Raw genomic sequence first — 13,063 nt, forward strand, 5'->3', positions numbered from 1 at the left:
ATGTGTCAAGACGTTTCATAAGGTTAGAGAAGGATTTAGAAAGGTTATTTAAAGAAACCAAAATGTCATCCGCATACAGCGCCACCTTGTGGTCTTCTTCGTTAATGCGGATTGATTTGATGCTTTCTGTCTGCCTTATGTACTGTGCAAGAGGCTCTATGTACAGTGCGAACAGTAATGGCGAAAGTGGGCATCCTTGTTTCGATCCACGCTCTAAGGTGATTCTGTCTGAGAGGTGCCCATTTATTTTAACCTGAGCTGTTGGTTTACTATATAAGGTACGGATGGCCTTTGTGAAATGTTCATGAAAGCCGAATCTTTCCAGGACTTCATATAGGAAAGGCCAGCTCACCGAGTCAAAAGCCTTCTCAGCATCTAAACTCACTAGGACAGCTTCACGCTTGTTTTGCATTTCATGTTTTCTAAGTTGTTCAGTGACTCTGGAAGCATGTGAAATATAAAACAGATTATTAGCTCAGGAAACATCACTGACAAACTTCTCATCAAAAACGATCATCACTTTAATAACCCAAAGTCATTTCATATTAGCAACAAAAATAATATGTAAACAATGTTCAGATGCAACAGGGTTAAAGACATTTCAAGACTTTATTGAGAGGCTAAACTAGGCGTTTGCCAGCTTAGCAGTTAGACTTTCAGTCCAAATAAAAATTGACACATGTTCTTGGCTATAAATTAAAAAACAGTGACAGTCGGTGTTCAAGTAGTGGCATTTACTCCCAACTTGTAAGCAGCAACAAAATGGCAACAAATATAGTGACATAGTTTAAAAATAACAATGGGCCTTTAGACCCCTCTCTTTAGAGAGGTTACAAGCAGTAACAATATAATCATATTATAACAGATCATCTGTATCTTTGAGGCAGAAATAATGACTAATAAATAACTAATAAAAGGGATTTTCCACACCTTTTCTCCCCAGTTTGAAACAGCCAAATTCTCCTCTACTGTCATTGCTAACTCCATTGTGGGGGAGGGGGTAGACAAACACGCTTCTCCTCCTCCTTGCAGGCAGGAGTCTCCAGTGCAGTTACATAATCCCTCACCAGCAAACAATGAAAATTGCTGTTATGCCCCAAGGAGAAAAGGGAAGTTAAATGTAAACATTTTCACTCTATAAAAGTCTGAACAGGGCTGTGGGTTGAAGTTTTTTTTTTTATTTCTGGTGGTCGGGAAGGCGAAGGAGGAACATCACCAGTTGCAAACATCTCTGTGAGCCAAAGGACATCTGACAAGAGTGTATGCATGATCTGTGCTCTGACAAGTGAATATCCGTGGTACAGACAGTGGCGTCACTGTGAGACTGACTGTGAGCTTATTTTTATTATTGTGTTATTTTTTTGTTGTTTGCGTTGACCTTGCAACATAACTAAACAAACTGCCAGAGTAATGTGTGAAGTCAAGCACAGAACTGTAGGCTCAGGTGCAGAATTAGCTATTAGTATGTAGCGATCCGGTCAGAGCCCTGGGTCTTAAAAAGGTGGTAGACTGTTATGCACAGGAACTGGTGATGGAAACAGTTCAAACTGTTACAGCATGTTTATGCTGTTCAAGAAATATTGCAAAGGTTTGTCAATGCTAGCCTTACTATAATATCCACGTTCACATGTTACTAACACTAACATTAACGTGGGAGTGGGGCTCTGTGCTTTTAACCCATGCTGCTTGTTAATGGTTTAGGACACAGACACAGCTCATTTCTCACTACCTGTAGAGCTAACTGTAGTCAGGGTTATTACTGCTACTAGCTGCCTTGTCTCACTGAAATATGCATCATGTTAGCTAGCCAGAGCAGACAGAGCTCTATCAGGCTTTGACATGTGGTACAAAAAGTGCTAGAAATTCAAGATCAAATACAGCTTATAAACAGGCAATTTGATCGTTTCTAGCAAATTACTTTATTTCTAAACCCTTTATGTCCATATAAAAGCTATCCTGATATTGTGATGAGTTTTCCACCCCAATGCCAGCCCGCGAATGTTTTTTTTTTAATCCTCTCTTAACCCTCAAAGACCTAGCAGAATTTTTGAGGCACCTGACTGTATTTATTTCGTTTTTTCTACCCAACTCTAACAGTCAGCATCAAGTGCCATACATCATTTGATTCACGTGAACCTGAAGTTTCAGTCTGGCTCATTTTAACTCCCAATTTTATATTTGCGTTGTCTGAGAATAGATGTACTTACCAGAATTTTTAATTAATTACTTAATTAATTACTGTGAACTCAAACAGAACCTCAGGAAGTTTTTTTTTTTTTTTAAAGATGTACATCTGACCTTTACTACACACCTATAGATGTGTCCAATAAAGTTCAGAGAGTAAGTAGAAAGATTATTAAATCATAACAGTGGACATTGAAGCAGAAGTGTATTTTTCAGAAAAATCTATTGAACATGAACAACAAAAGTAGCTTGGCTACAACCAATGACCCAGAGGAATAAACTGAGGGGGTTTCCTTGATGAATCTATGCTGCAGAACATAATGGCGTAAACACATTCACTACGGAAGCCCCAAATGCTTAAACAGGACCCTGTGTTCTACAGCTGAAAAGCTCAGAAACACATTAGGTTTTTAAGCATATAGATAAGATAAGTGATTCAAAAGTTATTAAACATTTTAGAAAGACAGCTGTTTTTAGGCACGCACAGGCTGTCTGGGTCTTTGAGGGTTAAAGTAATTTCTTAATTATTGTGCCTTGGAGGTATTTATTCAATAAGTTTTACCTACTGAGCCAATGTCAGCACATATTGACTGATTTAGACAGGAGGTGTTCAAATACAAAACTAGAGGCTGCTATCTAGTGTTTCATGCTGACTTGGTGTTCACTCACTTCCCTGCTGTATGTTTGTAACTGGCAGAAGTGGGATTTGGGGGGAAGGGGGATTTGGGGATCAGACAACTGCACATCTATGAGCTACTGATCAGAGTTGGCTCTGCAGTACTCGGGGACATAAGAGGGTTGGGCTGCAGCTGACTGAAGTCTAAAACATGCTTCTGAAAAGAGACATCTTTGTATAAATGTGCAATAAGGGGTCTCGAGATTACAACAGCTCACACAACGTGATGCATATCTGCTGATTAGTTGAGCTTAACAAAAATGTGGGTCTTCGTATTTGGACTGATTTTCCAGGGCTGAAAACAGGTTTCATTTGCTTTCTTTCTTCTTTTCTGTAAATTCTGAAGTGATCTCTGCAACACTGCCACCTAGTGCACATATCAAGGTAAACACCCATATTTGCAGACTCGGAAACATGTTTTAGGCTCTGGCAGAATTAGGAAGAAGACAAAGATGTCATTGATGTTGATGATCAGAGTCTGGTCATCCATGACATTTTGGGTTCAGGTTATGGGGGGGTGCTAGGTCAAGGCTCTCCAAGGTTCTCCTTACTTTCGTTTGCTCTTGGTGTCAGCGGTCTGGAAGACACTGGAGGCAGACATGAGGTTCTCAATGTACTGACCCAGAACCTGGTTCTCTGACTTCAGCTTCAGGTTCTCCTCTTTGACAGCATCCACTCTGGCAGACAGGTCTGAAGTGAACACACAACACAACATTATAAAGGTGTAACACAGCTAGAAAAGGATTTTCTTTGATTGTGTGCACTAAAAAGATGATTGAAAACCCACAAAAATAACAATAAAGAAGAAATACCAGAGCTTTGACTTAAACGTAATAGAGCTGTTCTCACTTGTTTTCACCAGTATCTGCCATCATTACGTCAGTTTTTCTTTTTCACATTTTGCGCCTCACCCCACTCTCAGGACAATGTAATTTTTTTGTTTCCCATTTTTTGACAGTATTTCGTTGATGTAATTTGGAAAACCTCAGACCAATACATTTTTTTTTTAATCATTTTAGTGTTTCAATGTCAACTAGACCTTCCAAAAATACTTGTATTGCAAACAGTCATTATAGGTGGTGTTGCAATGACCTGAATCTGAGTCTCAGAAACCTTCAAGCTCAGTGGTGACCGGTCAAATGTATTTTCATTAGCTTGCTATAGCTCTACATTCAACAATCTAAAAAAATAATGATTGAAAGGGTATCAAGACTTCACCTTTGGAAGAGCTGCATATTGATCACCCAGTTTAACATTAGTGCAAAGCAGAAAAAAACAAACAATCTGCAATAATTTTAGATCTTTTTGTTTTTTGTTTTGTTTTACCACATGTATATGTTGAATAAACTTTAAATGTACCTAAGCACATACTGGTCACTTGTTCTGTTTAACTAAGCTAGTTTTGATTGCAAGCCGATTTGTTTGGAAAGTAAATAATCTGACATCATGTGGGCAGCTTTTGGAAACTGTGACATATTCTTCCAACACTGAATTGTACAGTCATGGTCAAAAGTTTCCATACACTTGTAAAGAGCATGTACAGGTGCATTTAAAAAAAAAATAGAATATCATGGAAAAGTTCATTTTGTTTCCATAAATTTATTTTAAAATTGAAACAGAATGGAGATGCTGATTTCCTTTTCCACCAGGACTTGGCACCGGCCCACAGTGCCAAAACTACTAGGAACTGGTTTGCGGACCATGGTATTTCTGTGCTTGATTGGCCAGCCAACTCGCTGGATCTGAACCCCATTGAGAATCTATGGGGTATTGTCAAAAGGAAGATGAGAGACACCAAACCGAACATTACAAATGAGATGAAGGCCACTATCAAAGCAACCTGGGCTTCCATAACACCTCAGCAGTGTAACTGTTTGATCGCCTCCATGCCACGCTGCATTTAGGCAGTAATTTGTGCAAAAGGGGCCCCGACTAAGTATTGAGTGCATAAATGAACATACTTTTCAGAAGTTCGACATTTTTGTATTATAAATCTTTTTTTTTCAGCAATTGTGAGATAAAAAACAAACACTCAGAGGAATATAACAAGTTCACTCAAGCAATACAGGCAAAGGCACCGAAGCAACAAATACTCGCGGATACTTTCAAAAGGAAAGAGAAACATCCTCGAGACAGCGACATGGCCAAAAATATTACAGAGAAGGTCACTGAATTCATCGCTCTGGATAACCAGCCCATCTCCGTGGTAGAGGATCAGGGTTTAGTTACTGACTTTGTTTACTTGGTTGTTTTTGTTAAAAAACAAAAAACAAATGAAAACCAATGTTGCAATAGCATATGCAGAATAAGAAAGAGCCATATGAAAGTATTTACTTTGTTTCAACAAAATAAAAAACCTATTAAGGAACAGCTTGGATGCAGGTAATTTGTTCTTAATGGAGCTGTATTATCTAGGAAAATATTAGTTAGGGCTAAGTATCAGATCGGGACTCGGTATCGCCAGATACTAAATATTAAATGACTCGGATCGGGATCGGGGTAAAAAAAACCTGATCGGGACATCCCTAATCAAAATAAAAACAAGAAAAGGCTTGAAACATTTTACCTTGTGTAATGAATCTGTAATATATGAAAGTTTCACTTTTTGAATAAAATTACTGAAAAAAAATTACTTTTCCATGATATTCTATTTCTCTTTTTCTATCTCTTTTTTGAGCGGCACCTGTATAATCCTGTGTTTGACAAAGTGGTGAACCTAGCTCCATCCTTGTTTGTGAAGGACTGAGCCTTTCAAGGAGGCCTCTTTCAAACAGGTGTGTTTGGAGCATTCCACAAGTTTCCCACTCTTTTGTTGCCCCTGTCCCAACTTGTTTGAAATGTGTTGCTGGCTTCAAATATAGAATAAGCATGTATTTCTAAAAATAAATGAAGTTGATGAGGTAAAGTTTAATGATTAAATATATTGTCTTTGTACTCTTTGACTGAATATATGTCAAAAAGGGTTAGCAAATTATCACATTCGGTTTTATTTACGTTTTACACTGCATCAAAACTTTTTCATAATCAGTGTTTCACATTTGTCTGTGTAACCTGCAATCTAAACCAATCAATCGGGATGCAACATGAAATGGCGCACAATACACTGCTAAGTACTTCATTCACCCCAACAGGTCCACACTCTTATTCTATTCCTCCGTTTCTGAGGTTTGTTGATGCATTAGTTGCATGTTCAAGCATCAGAGCGGTGCAGACGGATGCTACAAGCTGAAGATGTGCCTTATATACTCTTGTTACAGCAGCACTATTAATCCTTAAGTGGTATGACCAAACACTCCATCACAATATGTTATTTGCTCTTGAAGTGAAAAGAGAAATAAGCAGTGAGCTCGTTAGACAGTGGGAGAGGGAGAGGTAAACTGGCAGCCAGCTCTGAAGAGCTGGGCTGCTGGGTGGGAGCTGGTCTTGTTCACTCTCTGCTCCATTCTGTCAACCTCCCTTAATAGCTTTTTCAATTAAGTAATCCAAAATGTTAAGGCTTGACACAGGAAACACATGGCAGAAACTTACAGGTTCTTATAAGTTCTGGTTATGGGATACCACTGGCTATATGTCGCTGCAAGGACCAGGTTAAAGACTGCAGAGAAACCTGATTTATCTCTCTCAACACAGTGTCCTCACATTATCTGCAATTTGTCACTTGCAGTGGCAAACTATCTATATTGATGGCTGTGGAAACACATCAAAAGATCTGCAGCACAGGATGAAGACCAGAGATCTTAGTATAACTATAGATGTGGTTTACATCTGATTAGACAAAATATGCATTTGAGCATTTTTTTCTGTCCAAATGTAATAATGTGATCCAACCTGTGCAACCTATCCAATCTTTACATGCTAAGTGGGGCTGGAGGTCTGCAAACAGTCTTAAAGATCCAAGCAAATTTAATCTCACTGGGATACTAAAATTTCAAATCTGGTCACCTTACAGTTACATATTTGGTACAACGGTGTGTATGTGTGTGTGTGTGTGAATATTTTGTGTACCCTCTAAAGTATGTTGAAGCTCCAACACCTGGTTGATGAGCCTTGTCTTCTCTTCCAGCTCAGCCTGGTTCTCCATATCACCTGCAGCCATGTAAAGGGACAGTCAAATGCAATTCACTGACTGACTGGCATGTCAACCAAGGGAAGATTTGTGTGTGTGTGTGTGTGTGTGTGTGTGTGTGTGTGTGTGTGTGTGTGTGTGTGTGTGTATTGTCTCACCATCGTCTGAGCTCATGGTGAAGTACTCGTCTTCCCTTTTGGAATGCAGGGCTGCGATTTTAACTGACACTGCAGGATTTAGGAAATGTATATAATCATTTATAATTTATATCATCGTTCATTAACATTTACTCAATTTAGTGTATATGTTTACAATACAAAATAGATATACCTGATTGACAGATTCACCTGAGTAAGGATGGCTTTATAACTTTTCTGACAAGGAGACACTATGTTAATAACATACCTATATGAAATACTAGTTCAAGTGTGGTCACCAAAACACTGTCTCAATACACCTTGATGTGCGGTAGCGATAAATAATGAATATTAAACGTCATAAACGGTCATAAAGTGAACTTAAGTGTTATGCCGAATTTGTCCCAAGGAATTTATGATAAAACATTTTTTTTTAACGGAGTTCCACATCACGAGTTCAGCATGCAGTGATGCATCGTGGTTGAGTGACGTTACATCACATACTACGCGAATCGGGGGAAAAAATCCAATTAAAATTGCATTATTGACCTGAAGCAAAGCTAGTGAGAGCGAGCCGAACAGCCCACATACAGAGAACTATCGTGTCTTATAGTAGCTAAAAGCCTTGTGAACAACCGTTAGCTTGTTAGCTACCCTCATTAAAGCAGGTGAAAGAAGAGGCCAGCTGGCGAAAAACAAACAAACCCTGAGCCAGGCCTGCTGCTAGCTAACTGTTAGCATGCTGACACACACTAGCCGAATGCTGCTCAGCTACTGCCACACATAGTCCAGCGAATAAACAACGTGAACTCGGGACACATACCTTACGACGTGAAAAACAATAGCTGCCGTTCTGAAATACAGAACTTCGACAGATAATGTAAAGGGTTTGTGTAAATCCACACAGCTTATGTTTGACAGCAGCTGTGTTCATGTATGTTCAGTTCAACACCATCAGGACAGTACATCATCCAGCCACAAGGGGACTACAGCATACCAGGAGGAAGATAAAAAGCCCAATAGAAAACCATTCAAATTATAAAAATTTTGTCACTATTCCAGTGTCTGTGTATAAGGATTTAAGTTGTATATAGGTGCATTATGGACTTCCCTTAGCCTGCTCTTATGGCATCAATATACAGTAGATCAGTGATGTATAGCATCCCAAGGAGTATGTATGGCATGCATGTTTGTATATTGTATGCTGTGACTGCTCATCCTTAAAGCTGTAAGTATACTATGTATCTGATAATAGTAGGCCATGTATCTATGAAAGAAGATAAGGGCCACTGTAAGCATTTCTGAATTGTAATTTTTTTTCACAGAAAAATAAAGTCAGTTCTGTGAAAAAGTCAGACATCTGAGTTTAAGTCAGAATTATGACTTTTTTGTCAGAAAAAAATGTATGTATCCATTTACAGTTTACTTGTACATTGAGAAAAGAAAAAAAATGGAAAACAACCTTTAAGACACCCTTGCTGACATCCCAGTCCCAAGTCATTTTTTCTTGGGCAAGTCAAGGCCTCAGTTAAGTCATGTCCTAATTCAAGTCACTAGTCCCCCTTCTCCCACCCACTCATTAAATAAACACAGACAATTAATTCAAGTCATCATGTCTCTCGTCAAGTCAGGTCACAAGTTTTTAATGAAAGTAAAACAGTAACTCAAGCTGACTTGAGTCCAAGTCTAAAAGACTAAGTCCACATCTGTGAACCCATGTAAGTTCAAAAGGAATGTCGAATGCACAAAATGAAGCCCATGAACTAAATATAAAAACAGTTTATTTCACTTAAATCAACCTTGAATTTGTTTAAAAAATGGAAAGACCACATTTAAGTTTTAGGACTATCCGTGCAGGGGAGTATTATTTCATAGTTCATTGTAATATAAACTACATGACAAGCTTGAGCTTTTATTTTTTTATTACTTTGAAAATTGAAACACCAAAGGCCAACATTGTTCCATAAAATATGTAAGACTTAAATGTAAGGTCACAAAACAATGAAAAAGAACATGAACCTGGGGTTTAGACATCATTACAAAAGGATGAGTGTATCCTGGGAGCAATCTTATTTCTGAAATAACCCTCATTTCCTATTATTTAATTGGTTGATGCATAATTAGGTGGAAGTGAAATCTTCAGAGGTGGATGTGGAAGTACTTGTGTAGTATTCCATGCAGCATTCCAATCAAACCCAGTAGAGACAGAGTGAAAAAGACAGCCAAAGTCGGGTAAAAGGCAGGTAACCTGCAAACCAGAAGGCCCTCAGAAGGTCAGAATTCTTACATTATGGTCTATCACAGTACATTAAAAATATATGACGTAATTAGATATTTTGTAAAATCAATGTGGTATCGGTGAGATAAATAACCTTTTCTTGGTGGACTTGGCATATCCATTGACATATATTTGTCGGGCGATTACGTACACCAGTCCTCCTGCAGCTGCAGTCACGTCACTGAAGAACATCCCACAGGTCCACAGTGTCACCAGGAATACAGGGTAACACTCCACACAGTTCTGACTGCAAATAAACACACACCACATGCAGCACTCAGTAAACTTTAATGTAACAACATCATGTGGGGAATTACAATTTAAGATAGCTAATATTTTGTGCTGACACTCAGTATCTTCATTAAATAGTTGCCCAGCCTCAGAAACAGCTTTCAAGCTAGGATGGAAGAGCAAACTTTCAGCATCTGAGTTTATTTTTTCTAGCATGCTAACATTTGCTAATTAGTACTAAATGCGTGCAGCTTAGGCATGATCAAGTTTCAATGAAATGTATAACAATGCATAACAAAATGAAAGTTTGTAAACTCCACGCTACACAGACATAGAACAAATATACAGTTATTTATACATATGTACATAACCATGTAGTTTAATTTTTAAATTAAAGCCGGGATGAATGTAAAAAGCAGCAAGATAGTGATCATAGTATGGTTGGCAACTTCACATCAAAAGTTTAACATTTGGGAAACGCTGTCCATCAACTTTGACTGCTTGTGAGCACCAAGCTTCAGTGATGTAAACACAGAGTCCATCTCTCCTCGTCTTGCTTTTGTCCTGTACTATGTTGACTCGGGACAAGGTCCGCCTGTTGAGTGCAACTGCTTGATCCAGCATGTTGCACTCAACAATGTGGTATAGACAGGTCTTTGTAAAGGTGTAGGCAACAGTCTCTCTTTGTCCATTTAATTTTCCTTCGACCAGACATTGGCCAGGAGAAGCCTCAATTTCTAGTTGGGTTAGCATGGCTCTTATCCGGACTCTCTTCCTCTCCTCCATGTGGCAGTCCGGCTGGTCAGGTTGGATGGTTGAAAGATGCCGTGGGAAGTGATTGTCTCAAAGTCCACTGCTCTTAATTCAAAACCTAATCTCTCTTTTTCCGTGCTGATGAATGTATTTCTGTCATAGGTAATACATGTTTCAGTAACAAATCCAAAAAGATAACATAAAAAAAAATGTAGCACAATTTGAAGAAGCTACTGGCTGTTGAATTTGCATGAACTGTCGTTGCCATAGCAATGAAATTATCATGTCATTAGTTTTACAGGTATTTGTCATAAAACAAAAGTATTGGACAAATTAAAATGTTGGCCTGATGATGGCACTAGATGACAGGTTAAAGGGTCCCCAAAGTAATTATAATGAATCCTCTGGGAGATATGAATGTTTGTAATACATTTTTACACAATCAATCCAATAATTGTTGCGTGAATGTCACATTTCCACCAAAATGTCAAACAATTATTGGTGGCACTAGAGGAAATATCAGGTGATCTCCAAAGTCAGTAGATATATCCTCTGGGGACATGGATGTCTGTACATTACATTGCATGTGCCTGCTTAATGCTCTTCTATCTGTGTGCCAATACTATATTTTGCAGTTAAGAGGGTTGTAAAAACACAACTGAGGATTCATTAGCTTTTTCAATACATTGTTCAGTATGTCACATGCTGCTGACAGAGGCCTTACTGTGCACGGAAAGTCCTCTCAAACTCTGGCGGTCCAGTGACAGAGGGAGGCAGGACTTTATGTCCCATCCTGGACAAACCAGCTCGCCAGGCAAAGTAGCCTGAAAAGAGACAGTGACAGTGGGATTTGAGTCTCTTTAAATGATTCAAACAAAACACATTGTGTATTAACATAGAGTAATCATCAGAGCACAAAGAGGTTTTCAGTCTGTTACAGGTCCACAAGTACCACATGTAAAGCTGACATCTCAATCACATAGACCTTATCAGTGATCCAATGAATCAGCACGTACATTTTTTATTTGTTTTTCAAATGTCGCTACAGTATGTCTCAAACAGTTTCTACTTGACCCAAACACTGCACAACCACAATGATATGGGAGTGTGAGAAAAGTACATGGCAAAATACTCACTACTCCCACTACTGACCAATATGTTTAAATAGATATGCAGACATTTTAACTCACCCATTTGCAAGGCAGACACAAGAGACACTGTAGCCAACAAAACAGGAGAGTCAGCTCCCATCGTTCTGCTGAAAATACAGTTGTCTCTAGTACAAAGTAAGCTTTACATAACAAGCAGGAGTTACTTCCTGGGGCAAAGCAACTTTAGCACATCGCACAACAAGTGCTGTCATGTTATGTTATTAAAGCCCTGCCCTGCTGCTGAACAGATGAGAGTAGGGAAGGCTGAACCGAAACACTTCCTATACCAATATCTGCACCAGCTTGGCTAGCAAGGTTGCTTCTGTTGCTGTCTTTTAAATTGAGGAAATAATAAATAAAAAACTAGAGAAGGCAAGTTCTGAAGAACTTCTGAAGAACATACATTGCTGGCTGTATAAACTTTGAATATTATTGATAGATTTTGAATACTTTGTTGAAAGCTAAACACAAGCTGAATTGAGCCAAACTGCAATGCTGGCTTGATTTGTGTCGAGAAACAGCTGATGGAATTTGAGGAGATGTTACAGTGGGAATGAGTCAGTCAATTACTATGAATGGTACTGAAAAGTTGAATAAATATCATGATGTATCAAAGATGGGGAACATTTAAATGGAATTTCTGGCTTCAAGAATGAATGAAAAGATAATAGTTGAACATATTTAAAATGTTGGAAAAGTAGTCAAAGAAATAAGACAATAATATAATAATAGTACAATAGTATTATTAAATATACTCTCTCTCTCTCTCTCTGTGTGTGTGTGCTCTTTTGTGCGCACTTATGCATGCATATTGTTATAGGTATTTTCTTTGTTTGCACATGTGTGTATGTCAATGTGTGTGTCAAACTGCACTCATTGGCAAATCTGTCTCAGCTCCCTGGTTGGAATCAAAGGCTGCCATGGTGAGAGATTGATTTAATAGAAATTTTAGCTGAAACTCACCTCACATTATCATGCATCTCCCTGAAAGTCAGTAACTGCTATCATTTAAATGACAATGTGGTAGAAACTATGAGAGTCTACTGAGCACACTGTGAAATTTTTGTGTGTTTATTGTCAAAAATGTAGCTAGTGGAGCAGTTAGAAAAAGTGGATGTGTTTGCATGCCTCCAGATACTTTTCCTCTCAGTTTAATGGGACTTAATGCAGCAGTTGGTCGGCGCTCCTGTCATTTAAAAGCCCACAGAGCCAAAAGTATGAGTCCGATTCCTTCAAGAGGTACATTGTTGAAATCTTTCCTACAAGCTGATGTGTAGGTGGAATGAACATTGTGAGAATGGGAGCAAGCTAAAGACGATTTTCAGAATTTTTTGGACCTCCTCTCCATTCAGGAGAGTCCAATTTGGCTGTCAACATTCTGTCCAATACAAACAAAGGTAAAAATCTGAAAATGGTGAAAAAAAATAGGCTGTGTGCTGCATAATGTACTGCAATTCGGGCCCGAATTTCCCGCCCAGTCTTGCGGACGTGACGTCAGATGATGCTGAATGCGCGTCCTTGGATACGGGAAGAAGACAAGTGCGGTGGACCCAAGCTAATGTTTGGGTAGTAATGGATTCTGCTACG

General features: G+C 38.7%; 2 protein-coding genes across 2 annotated transcripts; both read right to left on the minus strand.

Annotated features, from left to right (window-relative positions):
- Positions 1 to 590: 590 nt before the first annotated feature.
- LOC141013568 (short coiled-coil protein B-like) lies at positions 591 to 8,036 on the minus strand. Its single transcript, XM_073487329.1, has 4 exons — positions 7,887 to 8,036; positions 7,085 to 7,153; positions 6,866 to 6,946; positions 591 to 3,550 (listed from the first exon to the last, which is right to left on the minus strand). Exons 2-4 carry the CDS (start codon positions 7,098 to 7,100, stop codon positions 3,408 to 3,410), a joined length of 240 nt encoding a protein of 79 aa, XP_073343430.1. The 5' UTR covers positions 7,101 to 7,153; positions 7,887 to 8,036; the 3' UTR covers positions 591 to 3,407.
- A 1,166-nt stretch (positions 8,037 to 9,202) lies between these two features.
- Positions 9,203 to 11,576, minus strand: mgst2 (microsomal glutathione S-transferase 2). The gene is made up of 4 exons (XM_073486333.1): positions 11,516 to 11,576; positions 11,050 to 11,149; positions 9,436 to 9,588; positions 9,203 to 9,311 (listed from the first exon to the last, which is right to left on the minus strand). Exons 1-4 carry the CDS (start codon positions 11,574 to 11,576, stop codon positions 9,203 to 9,205), a joined length of 423 nt encoding a protein of 140 aa, XP_073342434.1.
- Between the last annotated feature and the right edge of the window lie 1,487 nt (positions 11,577 to 13,063).

This window comes from Pagrus major, chromosome 18 (assembly GCF_040436345.1).
Source record: "Pagrus major chromosome 18, Pma_NU_1.0".
NCBI classification, from domain to species: domain Eukaryota; kingdom Metazoa; phylum Chordata; class Actinopteri; order Spariformes; family Sparidae; genus Pagrus; species Pagrus major.